The sequence below is a fragment of the Pseudoliparis swirei genome, chromosome 3 (assembly GCF_029220125.1).
Source record: "Pseudoliparis swirei isolate HS2019 ecotype Mariana Trench chromosome 3, NWPU_hadal_v1, whole genome shotgun sequence".
NCBI lineage: Eukaryota > Metazoa > Chordata > Actinopteri > Perciformes > Liparidae > Pseudoliparis > Pseudoliparis swirei.
Genome location: NC_079390.1, coordinates 25,560,626 through 25,581,977, shown reverse-complemented (window position 1 = coordinate 25,581,977; position 21,352 = coordinate 25,560,626). Strand labels below are relative to the sequence as shown.

Genomic DNA, 21,352 nt, shown 5'->3' with positions numbered 1-21,352 from the left:
GTTTAATAAAGTTTGATCGACTGACTTATCTGACTGTTTTTTCCGCTTAATGCGCCTTATAGTCCGGTGCGCTTTATATATGAAAAAAGATCGAAAATAGACCATTCATTGACAGTGCGCCTTATAATCTAGTGCGCCCTATAGTGCAAAAAATACGGTACTTTATATTTATATTTCTTGAATCACATTGTGTTGTTGAGTTAAAGACTAACGACCTCTGTGTGTTCTAGAGGTCAGGAGACTCCAGGGTCATGATTCAGGTTTTATTTCAGCTCTCATCGTGTCTCACATCTTCTCAGAGGTCAACAACAACAACAGCAGCAGCAGCAGTTCAGTCGATCTTCACTTCGATGTCGACGGGCTTCAGTTCTCGGACGAACTCGACGTCGTCGTCGTCGTCGTCTCTAAGCTCCGCCCCCCCGACCTCGTCCCGCGGCTCGTCCTTCACGCCGCCGCCGGCTCCGGGCAGCTCCACGGCGCGGTCCAGGTAGGCGCCCGGCCGGCCGCTCTTCGCCGCGATGGCGACGACCTGCGTGGCCACGGCCCAGGCGAACTCCACCTTGCCGCCCGGCCGGGCGCTCAGGTCGAAGTTGTAGTCCAGGATGTCGTACAGCGCCGGCACGTAGCGGTTGCAGCGGCGCCGCACGTAGCGGTGCATCTCCAGCAGCGCGCCCCTCGTCAGCGCCCGCAGAGCCAGCTTGGGTTTGGCCGCTCGCCGGACGCCGACGTCGAGGTCCAGTCCGATCTGCTGGCAGACCCGGTAGACCGGGAGCTCCTCCTCAGTGGCCGGCGCCGGCCGCGGGTCGGGCGGCGCGTCGAGCGGGACCGCGGCGTTCAGCCAGCGGTCCGTCTGGGGCGAGGCGGCCCGCCCCCCCACCGGGGTCCTCTGGGTGCGGTACCACCGGCCCACGGCCCGCGAGGCCTCCGCGGCGCCGCCCCGCAGGTCCAGGTGGAAGTTGCGCTCCAGGACGTCGCTCGCCGTCTGCCGGGCCGAGCCGCACAGCCGCCGGGCGAAGGAGAACACCTCCAGCACGGCGCCGGCGGTGACCGCCGTCAGATCCAGCTTCTGGCCCGCCGGGCGCCGCGCGGCCGCCCACAGGTCCAGACCCATGCGCCCGCAGAACGGGTACGGGTCCCGGCTCCGGGCCGGCGGCTCCGGGCCGGTCTGGAAGTCTCGGGTCACGTCGACCATGTTGTAAACCTCCGGGAACTCGAAGAGACGCCCGAGGACGGCGTGGTCCTGGCGCCCGGCGGCGCGGAGCAGCTTCTCCCTGGCGCTCATGTAGAGGAGGAAGTTCTGCCGGTGCGGCCCGCCCTGCAGCAGCAGGTGGAAGTTGTTGTCCAGAATCTCAAACACAAAACTGCGTAAACTCTTCGCCATCGCCGTGGAGAACTGATAAACCTCACGCAGAACCCCGTTGGTGAGCAGCCGGCGGTCCAGGCGGCGCCGGCCGGCCGCGGCCACGTTGAAGTCCAGCCCTCGCTCTCTGCAGCGGGCGAACGAGTCCTCCCCCCGGCCGGACGCCAGGATGCGGCGGCAGCGAGCGGCTCGCCGCGCCCACAGCGCCGCGCGCACGCCCGCCTCCACCGGGCCGCCCTCGGAGAACAGGGCCGAGACGCTCTGTGGACGAGCGGCGGCCTCCCCCTGCTCCTCCTCCTCCTGCTCCTCCTCCTCCTGCTCCTCCTCCTCCTCCTCCTGCTCCTCCTGCTCCTCCTCCTCCATCCCTTCTTCCCGTCCGGCCTCTGAATCCGACTGCGTCTCCGGCTCACACTCCACGGGGCACATGTAGGAGACGTCGATGGCGTCCTCGTCCGGCGCCGCCCTCCTCTTGCCGGCCACCACGAGTCCTTCCGGCTCCCGCTGGACGTAGGTTCTCCTTTTGCGCTTCCGGGTCTGGACCTCAAAGCGCTCCTTTCGGAACGCCTCCTTGTCCCCGGCGGTGAGGCAGGTGTTCCTCCTCTCCGTCACCTTGACGACCTGCAGGCGGAACCCCGCCCTCTCCATGGCGAGGCCGAAGTTGTGCAGCACGAGGTCCAGGACGATGCCGGTGTGCGTCCCGCAGAGCAGCCGGGAGAAGTCCAGCATCTCCAGCATCACGGCGTTGGTGGCCCGACCGGGCGCCAGCCGGGCCCGGCCGGCGCCGCCCGTTCGGACCGCCAGCGTCACGCCGAGCGCTTTGCAGAACGGGTAGGCGTCGGCGATGAGCTTCACCCGGGGGCCTTCTCGCTTCTTCATCAGGAGCGCCGCCCCCCCGCTGGCCGCCGCCCGCTCCGCCGAGAGCAGCGAGCTGTCGGCCAGCGTGTTCCTCTTGGGGCAGTAGCGCTGCGGCCGGCCGGCGGCGCGCTCCGGGAACAGGAAGGTTTCCCTCCAGCGCCGCGGCTTCATCCGGATGTTCTCCCGCAGCAGCTTCACCTTGTTGTGAACGCGCGTGACGTAGTCGTAGCGCTGCCGCTCGTCGTCCGCGGCAACGCCGAGCTCGAAGTTGAACTCCAGCATTTCGAAGAAGAAGTACGACTCGGACCGGTTGACGGTGCGGGCGAAGTAGCAGAGCTCCAGCATCACGCCGTTGGTCAGCAGGCCCGGGGCGAGAGGCTCCGCCCTCTCCAGCGCCGCGTTGAACTCCAGACCGACCGCCACCGACTCGGGGAACGGGACGGCGCTCTTCTGGTAGCGGACGCCGTGGTGGATCCGCTGGCGCCAGATGTAATCATCGGTGCACTCCATGTGGTCCTGGAGGAGAGCCGCTCACGACCTCCGGCCGGAGGACTCGATCCGAAACTTTACGGAATAAAAGAGAAAAGAATGTCGTATATAACGATGACGAAACACCAGGTGACACCAAGTTAAACTAATTATTCTCTTTAGAAACAGACGCGGTGTTTCTCTGTGTTTCCCTGTTCAGGTGCTCCGACATGAACTACGTCTCAGAGCTCAGGACGAGGACTGCAGTACACAGACTTCACCACCAGGTGTCAGTCTCACACCAGCCTCGGATGAAGCCGAGAGCTCTATCGTTGTATTAGTACTTTTACCAGAATACTTTCTCCACCTCTGATGAATATTTTATAGAAATCAAATTGTTTAAAGGGATCAAGAACTTTTACAATTCTGGATATATTGATATTTTAAAAGGGGAGGAAATAAAATAAAAGGAAATTAAACTGAATCAAACTAAAATAATCTCTTCTTATTACAAAGCCACCCCACAGAATATATATAAATATAAAAAACGTCTTATATACAACAGAAAAAGACAATGTTAGTCAAACAAACATAGATTCCTAATGAATAACAAGTAAATGAAAATGATAAAAAATAGGACATGACGTCACTAGATCTCAAGCAGTGAATGAACTATTTAAATATGTTGTATTCATTAATAGTTTCTTTGTTCATAATAATCACTTATGGTTCTGTTATTGTTCTATTTCAGGCGTTTTCAACGTGATTTGTTTGAATGTAATGTAATGACTGCGTTTTTTTACCAGAGAAGACCTGAACGCACCAAAATGGCGGCACTCCGCGCGAACACAAACTTCTTCCTCAAAGTTTAAGTGAAGCCGCTCGAGGCGACGCCGCGGGGCCGGCGCGCGCCTCCCGGGTGGAGCGCGAGCACTTACCGGACACCGGGGCGCCGCTCGGGGACCGGGCGGCGGAGCGACGGGACGGAGAAGGTTCCGGTCCGCACCGATCACGAGGCGCCAAAACGAGCAGCGGCGCAGGAAGCAGCCCCAACAGGACGCGTTCAGGGACGCGTCGGCAGCTCCGCCCTTTCAGAGTCAAAGAAGCGAGTTCCATGAAGCGTTATATTATGGAATTTCAAAGTTAGTTCTTTAAAAAGAATGAAGCCCGTCAAAAGTTTACATGTAAAAATAAAAATGATTTTTGAAGATAGAATAAAATAAAAACGTGTTTCCGCCCAGTTTCGAACTGGGGACCTTTCGCGCCAGAGCCGTGTATAGTAGTCCTTAACTTTCCTTAACTTTTCCCATTCATTCTCTATGGTAGTTCTTATCACTACCGATGCGATATAACTTTGGCCACAAGTGGGATTTTGGGGGCGCTGTTTCCCTCCTGGACACGAGGCAAAGAGACCCGTATGTTCCCCTTTGAGTGAGAGACAACCTGCAGCAGAACACACCTGAGGCTCGCGCAGCATCTTTTCGCAGTTCTTTTTCGGACCAACAGTTACACGTAAGTACGCCGCATTTTGTTAATGAAGTTACTTCATGAACGGTTCTCAGTTGTATATGTTGGTCAACTGCTTCTATAGTTTACTTTACTTGTGTTGGTTAGCATTGTAACCCTGTGTGTTGTTAGCACCGTACGGTTAGTATTGAATGGGACGTATTTAATGAATATTGTTGTGTGTGTAACGTGGTCAACATCAACAGGAACTCATTGACTTGTCTTTATGAATAATATTAGTTTGAATGGGTAATTACTACAGTTCCCCACGTTTAAGATGGGTTCAAGTTCTATGACAATGCTTAAGCAGAATAAAGAATAATAAGGTGGAAAACACTTAGTTTTTTTTGTCCGTCTGCCTATATCTGTGTAATAAATGAAGCTGTTACCTAGTTATTACAAATGCTCATCACTGTTAACGTGAGGGACTCTGTCTATGCGCTGCGTTGTGTTTTGCTGTGCACAGGAGATGATGAAGAAGACCACCAACTTCTTCCCAGGCAGGAAGGCGGTGTCCTTCAGAAAGGGCCCATCAGGTCATCTGCGGCAGGATCCCTCTCAGGCACTGCTTTTTTTCCTCTTCCTACCTAGAGACCTACCGGGTAACTGTAACTTGGAGAGGATCTGTCTGAGATCCTGTCCTCTCACTGGGGTTCCTCAAGGTCCCCCCCTCCTCCTCTCTCTCTGTATACAAATTCTCTCGGGCTCGTCATTCTGTCGATGGCTTCTCCTACCATAGCTATGCTGATGACACCCAACTGATCTTCCGTTTCCACCGTCCGAAACACAGGTGGCGTACGAATCTCTGCCTGTCTGACTGACATCTCAGTGGATCAACCCCAAGACTGACTAGCTATTCTTCTGGAAAGGAAAGGCCCCCCCACCCGACCTGACTATCACCTTCAAGCTCTCTGTGTGTTGGCCCCCCCGACTGCCAGGAACCTCGTGACACTCGACAGTCAACTCTCCCTGACGTAACACATCGCTGGCGACTGACTGCCTCTGGGTACATGCTGCACAACATCAGCGCCCAGAAGGCAGAAGGGGCTGAGTTCTAGGCTCTGGTCATTTCCGCCACGACTACTGCAACTCCTCCTGGCTGGTCTACCCGCTAAGGCCATCCGACCTCTGCAGCTCATCAGCCTCCGAAAAATTCACACCACTCCGCCCTCTCCGCTCTCCACTGGTTACCGTGGCTGCTCACTCCAAAACAAAATACTGGTCCTGGTCCTGGCGGGCCGGAGACGGCCCGGGCATATCCGGGGATATGGTCACACGCGACACCCCCGCCGCACCGCCCGCCGGCACAGCAATCGACAGACTGCCTCCCTCCTGCACCTCGAGCTACTCTACATCCATCCAGACTGTTGCTGTCCTCCTCAGTGTGGTGAACGACTCTCCCACTACATCAGGACAGCAGAAAGTCTACACATCTCCGTCGGAGACTGAAAACACACCTTCCGACTATATCTGGATTAAAACACAGATTAGCACTTCAGTGGCACTTAGATAGCACTTACTAGGTTGAAATGCACTTATTGTAAGTCGCTTTGGATAAAAGCGTCTGCTAAATGACATGTAATGTAATGTAATGAGGCCATGAGGATGAAAACCGATCCCTCGCTTCAGGACAAGTCTCCTGCTCAGCTCCAGCATCATGTGAGCACCAATGCTCTGACCGCGGTCCTTCAGCGGGGAGGAGATGTGTCCGACCGGCAGGAGGTGATGGGGGAGTACGGCCCACCCCCTGCAGCCACATCTAGAACTCTAGGTCAGCTCGCTAACACATACAGCTCTGTAGTGACCATGTACCACACACACACCTCATGCTCATGGTTCATCTCCCAGTGATGGAGGAGGAGCTGGAGAGAGAGATGTTGAATCTGGCTCCCTCTAAGTTCGACACTAGACTAAGTGGATCTACTCTAACAAACGGAGCTTTTTTAAATCGTACTGTACATGGTAACAATCTCATGTCATCGCCTGTGCTTTCAGGGCCCCCAGCAGCAGTCTCCAGAGCCCCGGATGTGTCTTCACCAACAGGTTCTTCTCCACCCGTGTGGAGGGAGGATTCGGTTTTCACCAGAGTCCTCCTGCTATTCCTATTCTTTGAAATAGTTTGTTATTGTGGCGTGTTCTGGCCTGTTCTGATGTGTTTCTTCTCCGACTAACTGAAGGATTTAACATGTCGCCTATGATGGTAAGTGTTTTCCTTTTTTTGCATGCTTTCTCTAGGCTGTCCCTCCAGGATGTGAACAAAAACCGTTCATACATGCCACATCTTTGATTGACAGGCTGTGTGCTATATATTGCTATTGTTTCTCTGCATTACCTGACAAACAAAATAGCAACTTAGAATTAAAGTAAAGGGTATTTTAATTCTGAAAAAGCAGCAGGTAAATATACACTGAGAAGCATTAACACACTTTGTGTAAGGAAAATGACAAAGAGTTGTTGTTCCAAGTCACCAGCTGCAGCGACTGTTTCCCTTGTGGCTAAAGCTTCAGTAAAAGGTTATTATTTAGTTTTGCTCCTCACGTTCCACCATCCTGAACGTCGTTCTCACTACATGTCGTTTCTTTGTTTTTCTTTCGATCCCACAGCGAAGACTCTGCTGCTGGTCCCTCCTCAGCTGCTCGCCATCGCCCCTCAGCTTGGTGAGGGAAGATCAGGAGCCCAACGTGTTGAGGCCAAGTGTGTCGTGCTCCTCGCCTCGCAGGGTGTTATAGAGTGTATATTAATCATGTATTGATAACATCTGCTGTTAACAATTAGTTTTTCACATCTGTTGTTCAAACTTTGTTCCAAAGCACATGCAAAGCCAGCGTCCCACACCTCTTCTGCAGAGCCGGAGATACGAAGTGACCACACATATATATATAGTTCGAGTAATACTTTTTTATTCATTTCATTTGTTTTACATTAATTCTTTGAGAGGATTTTAATTGTGTTCATTTTAGAATTCAGCTGTGTATTTTCAATAAAATATATTAAAATCATCCCTTTGACTGTCTTCACTTTCGTGGAATTAATACATGGAAAAATAAATAATACAATATTTAGATATGATCAGCTGTATACTTAATCATGTATACAATAAACATGTTGTGCCCTAATAAAAGTACATCTGAAGCATTATATTTAAAGATTAATATTATTTGCATTATTACTTTAGGGCTATAAATGATTCTATTTCGATTCTTTAATTTTAAGTAAGTGATGCATGCTAAACAAATAAAGAAAGTTTATTATTGAGATTAAATGTAGGTGTCTTCTCACATTTTGGATAATTTAAAAATAAAAAATACTCTTATTAAATTAGTTAAGGTGGGAATTGAAGCGCCTCTCGGCTCTCCAGCATGAAAAGTCTCCTACTGGTATACGCGGCTGGCCTTCGCGTGTGAGGCGAACGTGATAACCACTACACTACGGGAACTGAGTATTGCCCCTGACTCTGTGGGTAATAGTAGCGCGACCAATCAGCGGCCAGCTCTGTATCAGTAAGGCCTTAACTTCCTTAACGTCCCCCATTCATTCTCTATGGTAGTTCTTATCACTACCGATGCGATATATCTTTGGCCACACGTGTGATTTGGGGCGCTGTTTCCCCCCTGGACACAGAGCAGGAGACCCCGTTTCCCCCTGGGTCCCGGCCGCGAGACTCCGATGGTCCCTAACCTCAATGTGGCCTTCAGTCCTGCTCAGGGGGGGCCACAGGTAGACCATCTACACAAATGCGAAATATATATATATATATATATATATATATATAATGTTTTCTTAATTATTTTTCTTTATTTCATAATTACTATCTAATTTATTTGAGAATAATAATTTAGGACAGGACTACATCAGCATGTTTGCTTTTACATGTTCAGTCTTTCTGTCTATTAAAAATAATAATATGGTATTGAACTAAAATGATTGACTGAATAAAAATACACAAACTAATTGTTCAGAGGTTATGAGTAAACTATGACTCATGACTCATCTGGGTAATAAATAAAGCTGTTAACTAGTTACTACAAGTTATATTATAAATACAATGGTCTTAATATATTGTTCATGAACCAGAATCCTTTGACTGTCTTGACTTCAGGGGGATTAACGGAACAATAGATCATAAGAGTCAGCTGGACAGTACACATGTGTTTCCTTCTTGAAGTACATTGGACACATATTTAAAGATGACTATATTATGTGCATGATTATTTAGAGATACATTATTCTACTTTAATTCTTTGTGAAGTAACGTTATGAAGTAATACATGAAGGGTGATTATCATTGAGGAGTTTAGTTCTGCTTCACTGGGTCCGGCGGGAATCGAACCGCCGACCGCAGGAGAGCGAACAGCTGGTGAGTACACAGAGTACTGCACTCATGTACATGTACCTGTAACCCACTGATTGGCTCAGGGAGGAAAGACTTTCAATTGGCCAATCCAGGACCTGAGTCCTGATAAATATCCGGGTCAAGGGAGGTCACTTCCTGTTCTCGTGTGGGTGCAGACAGCGGTGAGTGCAGCGAGAGTTTACCTCCATTACTTTTAAGTTAATTTTGTGTTGTAGTCTGTGCAATGTGCTGAGAATATTTTGTGTAAATGTTAGACCTCCATTTTGTTATATTACATGGTTTTATCCTTTTCTTTTGTATTTCCCTGACTATGTCAGCGCTTTTGGTTACTGCTGTTACATTTGTTTGTGTTTTGAATCAACTGTTTTGTGTGACCTTGTGTACAGGTCAGGTTTTTGGGATACCCACTTTGTATCCAAGGAAGATGGCGAGCTACCCACGAGATGGATGAATAACATGCCCACTGTGAAAAGTTTCTTTTGATTATACATATGTTTACTGGATTTATGTTTATGTTCAGTAAAAAGCCTTAAACCTCAACTATTTGATTTTGTGGTTTTTCACACACGACTTGAGCTCCGCAGCCGAATCTGGAGACAACATTTTAGATATTAGAAATTAACTCTTGAAATTGAGCCACAGGTTACAAACGTGGCGAGCTAGCCAGGAGCTCAATTTGTGTGGGAATTTTTGTGTGTGTTTTGATGGTGAATATTGGCTACCAAGATGGAGTCTATTCAGCAGTTAGGGGTGGATGTAAGAAGTTCTGTGATTATTAGTGGTGTTACCAATACAAGCACAGATGATGAAATCATTGAGTGTTTAAAAAGATATGGGTCTATTAAGAAAGTATGTACAGTTGATGATTCCACCAGTGTATATTACAAAAACCTGATCGTTGAATTTGAATCTAGTTCTGCTTTAGCAGCTTTAGAGCCACTGTTGCCGTACACACATCCTTCACGTGATGTGCCAAACGTCATATATAGCGTCAATACGTTTTTAGAAGAGTATACCGCTACAGTTGGTAGAAGCTGCACAGCAAACTACCTGAATGAGTTAAGACGACTAGCAAGGGAGGGTGGACAGAGTTTTGAGGGAGTATTAAAAACCATGATTAGTAGGATGAGTGAGGAACTGGATGAGCCGGAAGGTAGCATCAGTGACACTGGAGAGCCATCAGTTCAAATATTGGACTCCCCAGAACCTCAGGCATCAGGGTCTGCCCAGCCCATCCCCCAAACAAACCCAAATCGCAGAAGAACTGTCTCTCTCTCTCAAAATGACTTGTACCCACCTGATGTGCAAAGAGTTGTGGTTGAACATATTGTGAGGAGGGAAGACATAAGTTCTCACTCACTGGCTCCACTGCGACTTCGCTCTTTCTCTGGGAGATATCCTAAACCCAGTAATGAAGTAGACTATGAAACTTGGCGCTCTCACATTGATTTACTTCTCGCTGATCCTAGTCTGTCTCCTTTACAAATCACCAGACGGATTCTGGAGAGCCTGCTGTCTCCTGCAGCTGATGTAGTCAAAGGTCTTGGTCCTGATTCCCTGCCTACCATTTACTTGCAGGTTCTTGACTCAGCCTTTGCTACTGTCCAAGATGGAGAGGAGCTTTTTGCTCGATTCCTGAATACCCTTCAAGACCCTGGTGAAAAGCCCTCGGCCTACCTACAACGGCTGCAGCGCAATGGAATTTCTGCTGTCAAAAGAGGAGGCATTGAAGTAAGTGAAATGGAAACACACCTAATGAAACAATTCTGCCGTGGATGTTGGGACAACACAGTTATTTCCAATCTGCAACTCGAACAGAGAAAAGGAAATCCTCCATCTTTTGCTGAATTACTACTTTTGTTGCGCACCGAGGAAGATAGACAGCTTTCAAAAGAGACACGCATGAAGAAACACATGAGCTCATCCAAACAACGAATTAACTTGAATTCACAAACTACTTGTGCTGCAAACTCAGAGCACCATTCAAATGAGATGGAAGATCTCAGAAATCAAATGAAGAAGTTGCAGAGCCAACTAACATCTCTGATTTCTCAGAATAAGACGCACTCTGTGCAACGGTATGAACCGTGTCAAGTGAATGCATCACGGTTTGGAGCTGCTCCAACTTTTGCACCAAAGAAACTTAGCAAACCAAGACCATGGTACTGTTTTAAGTGTGGTGAAGATGGGCACATCTCTACATTATGCGACAACGCAGCCAACCCAGATCTGGTGATGTCAAAACGAAAGGAGTTGCAACAAAAGCAACACATGTGGGATGAAAAAAACACTTCCCGCAACCCATCAAACTGAAGGCAGCTTCTGCAGAGGGACAGGCAGTGACTCAACGTCCCAGAAAATGGCCTCAATCACAGTGCACTTATCTGTGCAAGTTACCAAAAGGACTAATTGGCACCAAAAGCACAGCACAAGTGAAGATGAAAGGAACCGTATTCAATTGTTTATTGGATACAGGTTCACAGGTGACTACGGTCCCACATTCTTTTTACTGTAGGAACCTATTTGATCAGGAAATTAAGCCTTTGAATGACATTCTTGAAGTAGAGGCGGCTAACGGCCAAGCTGTGCCCTATATGGGTTACATTGAGCTTGATATCACATTCCCAACTGAGTTCCTTGGTACATCAGTTGAGGTACATACTCTTGCCTTGGTGGTGCCTGATGTTAAGACGACTCCGTCTCCTGTGCTTATTGGCACGAACACACTCTATGTCCTTTATGAGAAGTACGTGGAAGACAACATGTCCGTTCATCACCCGCTTCCATATGGATACAGAGCAGTCTTGAACATTCTGGAATTTAGACATAAACAGACACTTAACAGTCATCATGGCGTTATCAGAATGCATGGAATAACCCCACAAACTATCCCAGCTGGGAGAACTGTTGTGTTGGAAGGGATTACAGCTACATCTTGGCAATCGGAAAGAAATGTCATTGTTGAGCATCCGTCTTCCTTTTCTTTGCCTGGCGGGTTAACAATCAAATCATGTCTTGTTGATATTCCCAAATCTCAGCCATGTCAGTTGCCGGTTATTGTAACCAATGAATCTGATCATGATATTATCATCCCTGCTAGAGTTGTTATTGCAGAGATGAGTGCAATCCAGAACATAATTTCCCGCGAACACATGGTTGGTGACACAGGCGAATCGCAGCATACATCCCTAAAACCAGGGTGAGTTTCAATTTTGGCGACTCCCCACTTTCACCCGAATGGAAAGATCGCATTGCAACCAAACTCGGCAGTATGCCGGAGGTTTTTGCACAACATGATCTTGACTTCGGCAGAACTGAGAAAGTGACTCACCACATCAAACTTACAGATGAAACCCCGTTCAAGCACAGACCAAGACCTATTCATCCCCATGACATTGACGCTGTCCGTAAACATATTCAGGAACTCCTGGAAAGCGGAGTCATTCGTGAATCTGAATCTCCTTTTTCATCACCTATTGTGGTGGTCAGGAAAAGGAACGGCAGTGTGCGACTTTGTATTGACTATCGCAAGCTGAACTTGCAAACCATCAAAGATGCTTCTGCTCTTCCTAAACTTGAGGACACTTTCACTGCACTCTCTGGGTCTAAGTGGTTCTCAGTACTTGACCTAAAGTCTGGTTACTATCAAATTGAAATGGAAGAAGCAGACAAACCTAAAACTGCCTTTGTATGTCCTTTAGGATTCTGGGAGTTTAATCGCATGCCACAAGGCATAACGAATGCACCAAGCACTTTCCAACGTCTTATGGAGAAGTGCATGGGTGAAATGAACCTGAAAGAAGTCCTTGTCTTCATTGATGACTTGATTATTTTTGCACCAACCTTGGAAGAACATGAAGCAAGGCTAATGAAGGTGTTGGCTCGGCTGAAAGAGTTTGGTCTGAAGCTGTCTTTGGAAAAATGCATATTCTTCCAACCATCAGTCCGTTACCTGGGACACGTAGTTTCCCAAAACGGTGTTGAAACGGACCCAGAAAAGATTTCTACCCTCTCATCATGGCCAGTACCCAAAACGTTGAAAGACCTCAGGTCGTTTCTTGGTTTTGCTGGGTACTATCGAAGGTTCGTAAAGAATTATGCTGGTATTGTCAGACCTCTTCATAACCTTACCTCTGGGTATCCACCAACGCAGAAGAAATTGAAACCAACATTAAAACCAGGGAAATACTTGAACCCAAAAGAGCAGCTTGGTGCTCGGTGGTCATCTGCTTGTCAGCAGTCTTTTGAAACTATTATTCAGAAACTCACTACTGCACCAATTCTTGCTTTTGCTGATCCGCAAAAGCCTTACCTTCTGCATACAGATGCCAGCTCCACTGGTCTTGGAGCTGTGTTGTATCAGGAGCAAGAAGGAACAGACAGAGTCATTGCTTATGCCAGCAGAGGGCTATCTCGTAGCGAATCCCGTTATCCTGCTCATAAGCTTGAATTCCTTGCTCTCAAATGGTCAGTGACTGAAAAATTCAGTGACTATTTGTATGGAAACAATTTCACGGTGGTAACTGACAACAACCCCCTTACCTACCTCTTGACATCTGCTAAACTGGATGCAACCAGTTACAGGTGGCTTGCTGGATTATCCACCTTTTCCTTCAAAATCTTGTATCGTCCAGGCAAGCAAAATGCCGATGCCGATGGTCTTTCTCGGAGACCTCATGGTGATCTGGCAGATGATCACAAGTCTCAAAAAGAGAGTGAACGAATCGGGAAATTCATTCAACAGCATATGTCTGACCCGGTAACAGTCTCTATTGACCAACAGACCATTCAGGCAATCTGTGACAGACATCTCATTTATAGTGCAAATATAGATTCTTGTGATTATCCTTTTGCTCTTATTCAATCACTTTCTACTTCCATTGATGCACTACCTGACAGTTTTGTGAATGACGGTCAGTTTGGAACCTCAATCATTCTTCCACTTTCAGCAGTGGAAATGGCTGAAAAGCAGCGAGCAGACCAAACCATCAGACATGTCATATCACAATTGGAACATGGAAGGACACCGCCCCCTACATTGAGGGAAGAGCTTCCTGATCTGCCTCTCCTCCTCCGAGAATTAAACCGGTTGGAGCGCCAGAACACTATTCTTGTGAGGAAGAGGCAAATAGGATCTCAATGCTCTTATCAACTTGTCCTGCCACAGGAACTTAGAGACAAAGTTCTTACCAGTCTACATGATCATATGGGTCACCTAGGACTTGATAGAACCCTTGATCTTGTTCGAAACAGATTTTATTGGCCAAGAATGGCTGCTGAAGTTTACAAAAAGATCAAATCATGTGAAAGGTGTGTCAAAAGGAAAGCATTGCCTCAGAAAGCCGCACCCCTTGTGAATATAAAAACAACAAGACCTTTGGAACTTGTTTGTATGGACTTCTTATCACTGGAACCAGACAGAAGCAGAATAAAAGACATTCTGGTTATCACAGACCATTTCACAAAATATGCAGTTGCCATTCCTACGGCCAATCAAAAAGCCAGGACAGTCGCAAAATGTCTATGGGACAACTTCCTTATTCACTATGGAATCCCGGAAAAACTTCACAGTGATCAAGGACCTGACTTTGAGTCACGGACAATAAAAGAACTATGTGAAATGGCTGGAATTCACAAAATAAGGACAACTCCATACCACCCGAGAGGAAACCCGGTTGAGCGGTTCAATCGTACTCTGTTGAACATGCTAGGAACCTTACCAAATCAGGACAAAACTCACTGGAAGGATTTTGTGAAACCCCTTGTACATGCATACAATTGCACCAAAAATGATGTCACTGGATTTTCTCCTTATGAACTCATGTTTGGACGACAACCACGACTGCCAGTTGATCTAGCTTTTGGACGATCTGCCCAAAACCAGCGCACATCGCATTCTCAGTATGTGCAAGACCTCAAAGCTCATCTGGAAGAAAGCTATAAAATAGCAACAGGAAAGGCTGAAAAGGTCATGCAAAGAAACAAGTCCAGATTTGACAGGCATGTGACTGCCTCGGACCTAACTGTGGGAGATCGTGTGTTGGTCAGGAATGTTCGTCTCAGAGGGAAACACAAACTTGCTGACAAGTGGGAATCTGATGCATACATTGTTGTAAAGAGAGCTGGTAATCTTTCGGTCTACACAGTCCGGCCTGAGAATAAAGACAAGCCTCTACGAACACTACACAGGGACCTTCTGTTACCCTGTGGGTACTTGACTTCCCCAAAAACTACCCGCCTATGAACCGAACCCCAGACAAACCTGCTCCGCAAATCTTGACCCTCCTGACAATCATATGGAGATGGACCCACTCGGATGAAGAAGAAAATATTCCAGATCACTGGTACAGTGGTCCACCTAGCTCAGAACTTGCCAAATTCAAAACTATGATTAGCATTCCAAGGGATCCTATTATGGCACCTCTGAACATGGTTCCTACCACCCCAGAGAGCACACAGTGCACAGCCTCTGAGGATACGAACCAAGTGGCAGGTGGGAATGATGCTGATCTATCTGCTTTACCTGATGAAGCCAACAGCCCGGAGGGCTCAGTCCCAGCAGGAAGCCTAGACCCTGAGTTAAACCTAACCACGAACGATGCTGTGGAGGAAACAGCATATTCTCCTACCGACAGGGATTCAAACATTTCCCTTGAACCTCCGGATATGGAAGATGATGAGCTTCCTATACGACGTCCAGTTAGAACCAGGAAACCACCAGAGCGACTTCAATATGCAAAACTTGGACACCCAGTATTGAATACTATTCAGTCACTGTTTCATGGGTTAACTACCGTTTTTTCACATGTCCTAACAGATTTAGAAGATCCTTTGTTGCACAACATCCAATTGACACCCAACCAGTTCCATGTAACGGGACGTACATGAGATTAGGGGGGGAAAGTGTAACCCACTGATTGGCTCAGGGAGGAAAGACTTTCAATTGGCCAATCCAGGACCTGAGTCCTGATAAATATCCGGGTCAAGGGAGGTCACTTCCTGTTCTCGTGTGGGTGCAGACAGCGGTGAGTGCAGCGAGAGTTTACCTCCATTACTTTTAAGTTAATTTTGTGTTGTAGTCTGTGCAATGTGCTGAGAATATTTTGTGTAAATGTTAGACCTCCATTTTGTTATATTACATGGTTTTATCCTTTTCCTTTGTATTTCCCTGACTATGTCAGCGCTTTTGGTTACTGCTGTTACATTTGTTTGTGTTTTGAATCAACTGTTTTGTGTGACCTTGTGTACAGGTCAGGCTTTTGGGATACCCACTTTGTATCCAAGGAAGATGGCGAGCTACCCACGAGATGGATGAATAACATGCCCACTGTGAAAAGTTTCTTTTGATTATACATATGTTTACTGGATTTATGTTTATGTTCAGTAAAAAGCCTTAAACCTCAACTATTTGATTTTGTGGTTTTTCACACACGACTTGAGCTCCGCAGCCGAATCTGGAGACAACATTTTAGATATTAGAAATTAACTCTTGAAATTGAGCCACAGGTTACATACCACTGAGTACACAGAGTACTGCGCCATCATGTACATGTACCACTGAGTACACAGAGTACTGCGCCATCGCGTCACCACCGTAACGCGCTCCGGTCGGGCCGGTCCTTCCGGCTCCGTCTCACCGCCGACAGGAAGCTCCTTATTTGGGCATCAGGACATCCGCTTAGCGACTGGAAACACCATATATGGGCCGTGCCGTCCTTCCTGCAGACAAAGTCTGAACCCATTGGATAAGACACACACACACACACACACGTACACACACAGGATGAACCGCACCAGTAGGCTACAGAGTATGGAGAACTCAAAATGACTTAAGTATAAATAAATAAATGCATGAATAAATATAGGAATAAATAAATAAATGCTTAAATAAATGTATAAATAAATGCTTAAATAAATGTATAAATGCTTAAATGAATGTATAAATGAATAAATAAATGCTTAAATAAATGTATAAATACATAAATAAATGTATAAATAAATGCTTAAATAAATGTATAAATACAGGAATGAATAAATATAAGTTATAAATCACCAGGACATCATTAAATAAATATATTTCTACATTTCTGTATTTCTTCATTTATTTATCTATTTATGTGTCCACACGTATTTCTTCATTTATTTATGTGTGACATTTACGTGTCCGTATATTCAAATGAGCTGGGCGGTCCCAACCTCTGTCTGAAGCATGATTGGTCACAGGAGTGTGATGCACCTGGTGTGTTGTGCTCGACTACTTCTGCCTGGCACATGATGAGTCTGGTCTCAGCTGGTCGTTAGCAGAAGTTAGCAGAGACAGCTTTCTGACTTCAGCCGTTTATCAATTCCAAGAACACTGAGTACAGACTTGTGTTCTTCTGGAGTCTGGTCTTGGGGGTCTGGTCTTGTGAGTCTGGTCTTGTGAGTCTGGTCTTGGGGGTCTGGTCTTGTGAGTCTGGTCTTGTGAGTCTGGTCTTGGGGGTCTGGTCTTGTGAGTCTGGTCTTGGGAGTCTGGTCTTGGGAGTCTGGTCTTGTGAGTCTGGTCTTGGGGGTCGGAGACGGAGATCGGAGTCGTGTTAACGCGACACTAGAGGCAGAATGACATGCTGCTGGAGAGACGACCAACAACAGACGGACTGGAAGCTCATTCTGCGCATGCATTAAATGCGTTAAAAAACAAAAACAAATTAATCCTGTAATTTAATTAACTGAGTTAACGCGTTATTTTTCACAGCACTACTATATATATATATAGATCAGGCTTCTCTCGGCGGCCACACAGTGCGCCCGGAGCTCAGAGGTCCCGCGAGCAGGACCTCAAATCTCCGTCGCATATCCTTATTAGGCTGAATCTCGATAAACCGACCACAGATTTGAAGCTTAAACTACTAACTTCTGGGCTGAAAACATCCTTAAATTACATTCCGTGACTCAACAACAGTAGTATTTAGAATGTACAGACAAGAATGCATTATAAACGCTGTTCGTCTACATGGCCAAGTGCTAGGGATCGATTGCTTGTCTTGCTCCCCGATTTGACCAATCCTGTTCAACAATGAGGTTCGGACCGCCCAGCTCACACATAAATAAATGAAGAATTACGTGTGGACACATAAATAGAGATATAAATAAATGAAGAAATACAGAAATACATTTATTTAATGATGTCCTGTTGCGTTATAACTTATATTTATTACTTTCTGTATTTATTTATGTATTTATACATTTATTCTTGTATTTATTTATTTATACATTTATTTATTTATTCTTGTATTTATTCATGCATTTATTTATACGTAAGTCACTTTAAGTCCTCCATAACAGAGCTTTAAACTCTGACGTGTAAGTTTAACCACAAATAACCTTTTACTTCAACTTCAATACATATTTATATTATATATATATACATACATATATATATTTATATATATATATAAATGTTTAGAATATGTTTGTTAATTTAAATCTGTTCTTAGTCACATGGTCTCTACCAGTGGCGGCTGGTGAATTTTTTGGGGGGGGGCGCAGTTGGGTGGAGCTGTTTAAATATCACTCAACAATGAGATGAAAAGAGGTTTTGAGTAGAATATTGTAAAAAAAACAAAGCTTAACAGTGTTGAGCACTGTGTTGAGTCAACACGGTCCAACAACAACTAGACTAACTGTGACTTTATGAGGTTCAGAGCAGCTTTAAGGAACATGGGGGGCGGGGCTTCAGAGGGTCACACAATAGAAGAGCTTCACCTCACATGGAAGAGGTTCAGAGTCAGAGAGATCACATGTTACATGAGGACAGAGTAGAGTCAGAGATCACATGTTCCATGGGGACAGAGTAGAGTCAGAGAGATCACATGTTACATGGGGACAGAGTAGAGTCAGAGAGATCACATGTTACATGGGGACAGAGTAGAGTCAGAGAGATCACATGTTACATGGGGACAGAGGAGTCAGAGATCACATGTTCCATGGGGACAGAGTAGAGTCAGAGATCACATGTTACATGGGGACAGAGTAGAGTCAGAGATCACATGTTACATGGGGACAGAGTAGAGTCAGAGATCACATGTTACATGGGGACAGAGTAGAGTCAGAGATCACATGTTCCATGGGGACAGAGTAGAGTCAGAGATCACATGTTACATGGGGACAGAGTAGAGTCAGAGATCACATGTTACATGGGGACAGAGTAGAGTCAGAGATCACATGTTACATGGGGACAGAGTAGAGTCAGAGAGATCACATGTTACATGGGGACAGAGTAGAGTCAGAGAGATCACATGTTACATGGGGACAGAGTAGAGTCAGAGATCACATGTTCCATGGGGACAGAGTAGAGTCAGAGAGATCACATGTTACATGGGGACAGAGTAGAGTCAGAGATCACATGTTACATGGGGACAGAGTAGAGTCAGAGATCACATGTTACATGGGGACAGAGTAGAGTCAGAGAGATCACATGTTACATGGGGACAGAGTAGAGTCAGAGATCACATGTTACATGAGGGACAGAGTAGAGTCAGAGAGATCACATATTACATGGGGACAGAGTAGAGTCAGAGATCACATGTTACATGGGGACAGAGTAGAGTCAGAGATCACATGTTACATGGGGACAGAGTAGTCAGAGATCACATGTTACATGGGGACAGAGTAGAGTCAGAGATCACATGTTACATGGGGACAGAGTAGAGTCAGAGAGATCACATGTTACATGAGGACAGAGTAGAGTCAGAGATCACATGTTACATGGGGACAGAGTAGAGTCAGAGATCACATGTTACATGGGGACAGAGTAGAGTCAGAGAGATCACATGTTCCATGGGGACAGAGTAGAGTCAGAGATCACATGTTACATGAGGGACAGAGTAGAGTCAGAGATCACATGTTACATGGGGACAGAGTAGAGTCAGAGATCACATGTTACATGGGGACAGAGTAGAGTCAGAGATCACATGTTACATGGGGACAGAGTAGAGCCAGAGATCACATGTTCCATGGGGACAGAGCAGAGTCAGAGATCACATGTTACATGGGGACAGAGTAGAGTCAGAGAGATCACATGTTACATGGGGACAGAGTAGAGACAGAGAGATCACATGTTACACGGGGACAGAGTAGAGTCAGAGATCACATGTTACATGAGGACAGAGTAGAGTCAGAGATCACATGTTACATGGGGACAGAGTAGAGTCAGAGATCACATGTTACATGGGGACAGAGTAGAGTCAGAGATCACATGTTACATGGGGACAGAGTAGAGTCAGAGATATCACATGTTACATGGGGACAGAGTAGAGTCAGAGATCACATGTTACATGGGGACAGAGTAGAGTCAGAGATCACATGTTACATGGGGACAGAGTAGAGTCAGAGAGATCACATGTTACATGGGGACAGAGTAGAGTCAGAGATCACATGTTACATGAGGGACAGAGTAGAGTCAGAGATCACATGTTACATGGGGGACAGAGTAGAGTCAGAGATCACATGTTACATGGGGACAGAGTAGAGTCAGAGAGATCACATGTTACATGGGGACAGAGTAGAGTCAGAGATCACATGTTACATGGGGACAGAGTAGAGTCAGAGATCACATGTTACATGGGGACAGAGTAGAGTCAGAGAGATCACATGTTACATGGGGACAGAGTAGAGTCAGAGATCACATGTTACATGGGGACAGAGTAGAGTCAGAGATCACATGTTACATGGGGACAGAGTAGAGTCAGAGATCACATGTTCCATGGGGACAGAGTAGAGTCAGAGATCACATGTTACATGGGGACAGAGTAGAGTCAGAGATCACATGTTACATGGGGACAGAGTAGAGTCAGAGATCACATGTTACATGGGGACAGAGTAGAGTCAGAGATCACATGTTACATGGGGACAGAGTAGAGCCAGAGATCACATGTTACATGGGGACAGAGCAGAGTCAGAGATCACATGTTACATGGGGACAGAGTAGAGTCAGAGATCACATGTTACATGGGGACAGAGTAGAGTCAGAGAGATCACATGTTACATGGGGACAGAGTAGAGTCAGAGATCACATGTTACATGGGGACAGAGTAGAGTCAGAGAGATCACATGTTACATGGGGACAGAGTAGAGTCAGAGATCACATGTTACATGGGGACAGAGTAGAGTCAGAGATCACATGTTACATGAGGACAGAGTAGAGTCAGAGAGATCACATGTTACATGGGGACAGAGTAGAGTCAGAGATCACATGTTACATGGGGACAGAGTAGAGTCAGAGATCACATGTTACATGGGGACAGAGTAGAGTCAGAGATCACATGTTACATGGGGACAGAGTAGAGTCAGAGATCACATGTTACATGGGGACAGAGTAGAGTCAGAGATCACATGTTACATGGGGACAGAGTAGAGTCAGAGATCACATGTTACATGGGGACAGAGTAGAGTCAGAGAGATCACATGTTACATGGGGACAGAGTAGAGTCAGAGATCACATGTTACATGGGGACAGAGTAGAGTCAGAGATCACATGTTACATGGGGACAGAGTAGAGTCAGAGATCACATGTTACATGGGGACAGAGTAGAGTCAGAGATCACATGTTACATGGGGACAGAGTAGAGTCAGAGAGATCACATGTTACATGAGGGGACAGAGTAGAGTCAGAGATCACATGTTACATGGGGACAGAGTAGAGTCAGAGAGATCACATGTTACATGGGGACAGAGTAGAGTCAGAGATCACATGTTACATGGGGACAGAGTAGAGTCAGAGATCACATGTTACATGGGGACAGAGTAGAGTCAGAGAGATCACATGTTAC

General features: G+C 46.5%; 2 protein-coding genes and 1 long non-coding RNA gene across 4 annotated transcripts; 2 read left to right on the top strand and 1 right to left on the bottom strand.

Annotated features, from left to right (window-relative positions):
* Positions 1–249: 249 nt before the first annotated feature.
* LOC130189093 (uncharacterized) lies at positions 250–3,930 on the bottom strand. Of its 2 annotated transcripts, none has more exons than XM_056407766.1 (2): positions 3,487–3,930; positions 250–2,779 (listed from the first exon to the last, which is right to left on the bottom strand). In XM_056407766.1, the coding sequence occupies exon 2, from the start codon at positions 2,723–2,725 to the stop codon at positions 332–334; it is 2,394 nt and encodes a 797-aa protein (XP_056263741.1). In that variant the 5' UTR covers positions 2,726–2,779; positions 3,487–3,930; the 3' UTR covers positions 250–331. The 2 variants fall into 2 exon arrangements, with proteins under 2 accessions (XP_056263741.1, XP_056263734.1); XM_056407759.1 differs by having other exon boundaries at positions 3,622–3,930.
* A 2,427-nt stretch (positions 3,931–6,357) lies between these two features.
* On the top strand, positions 6,358–7,188 carry LOC130191775 (uncharacterized). Its single transcript, XR_008831248.1, has 2 exons — positions 6,358–6,702; positions 6,793–7,188. It is a non-coding gene; the product is annotated as an uncharacterized LOC130191775 (long non-coding RNA).
* Positions 7,189–8,606: 1,418 nt separating this feature from the next.
* Positions 8,607–15,947, top strand: LOC130190502 (uncharacterized). Its single transcript, XM_056409951.1, has 3 exons — positions 8,607–8,704; positions 8,930–10,274; positions 15,794–15,947. The coding sequence occupies exons 2-3, from the start codon at positions 9,270–9,272 to the stop codon at positions 15,860–15,862; spliced, it is 1,074 nt and encodes a 357-aa protein (XP_056265926.1). The 5' UTR covers positions 8,607–8,704; positions 8,930–9,269; the 3' UTR covers positions 15,863–15,947.
* The last annotated feature ends 5,405 nt before the right edge of the window (positions 15,948–21,352 follow it).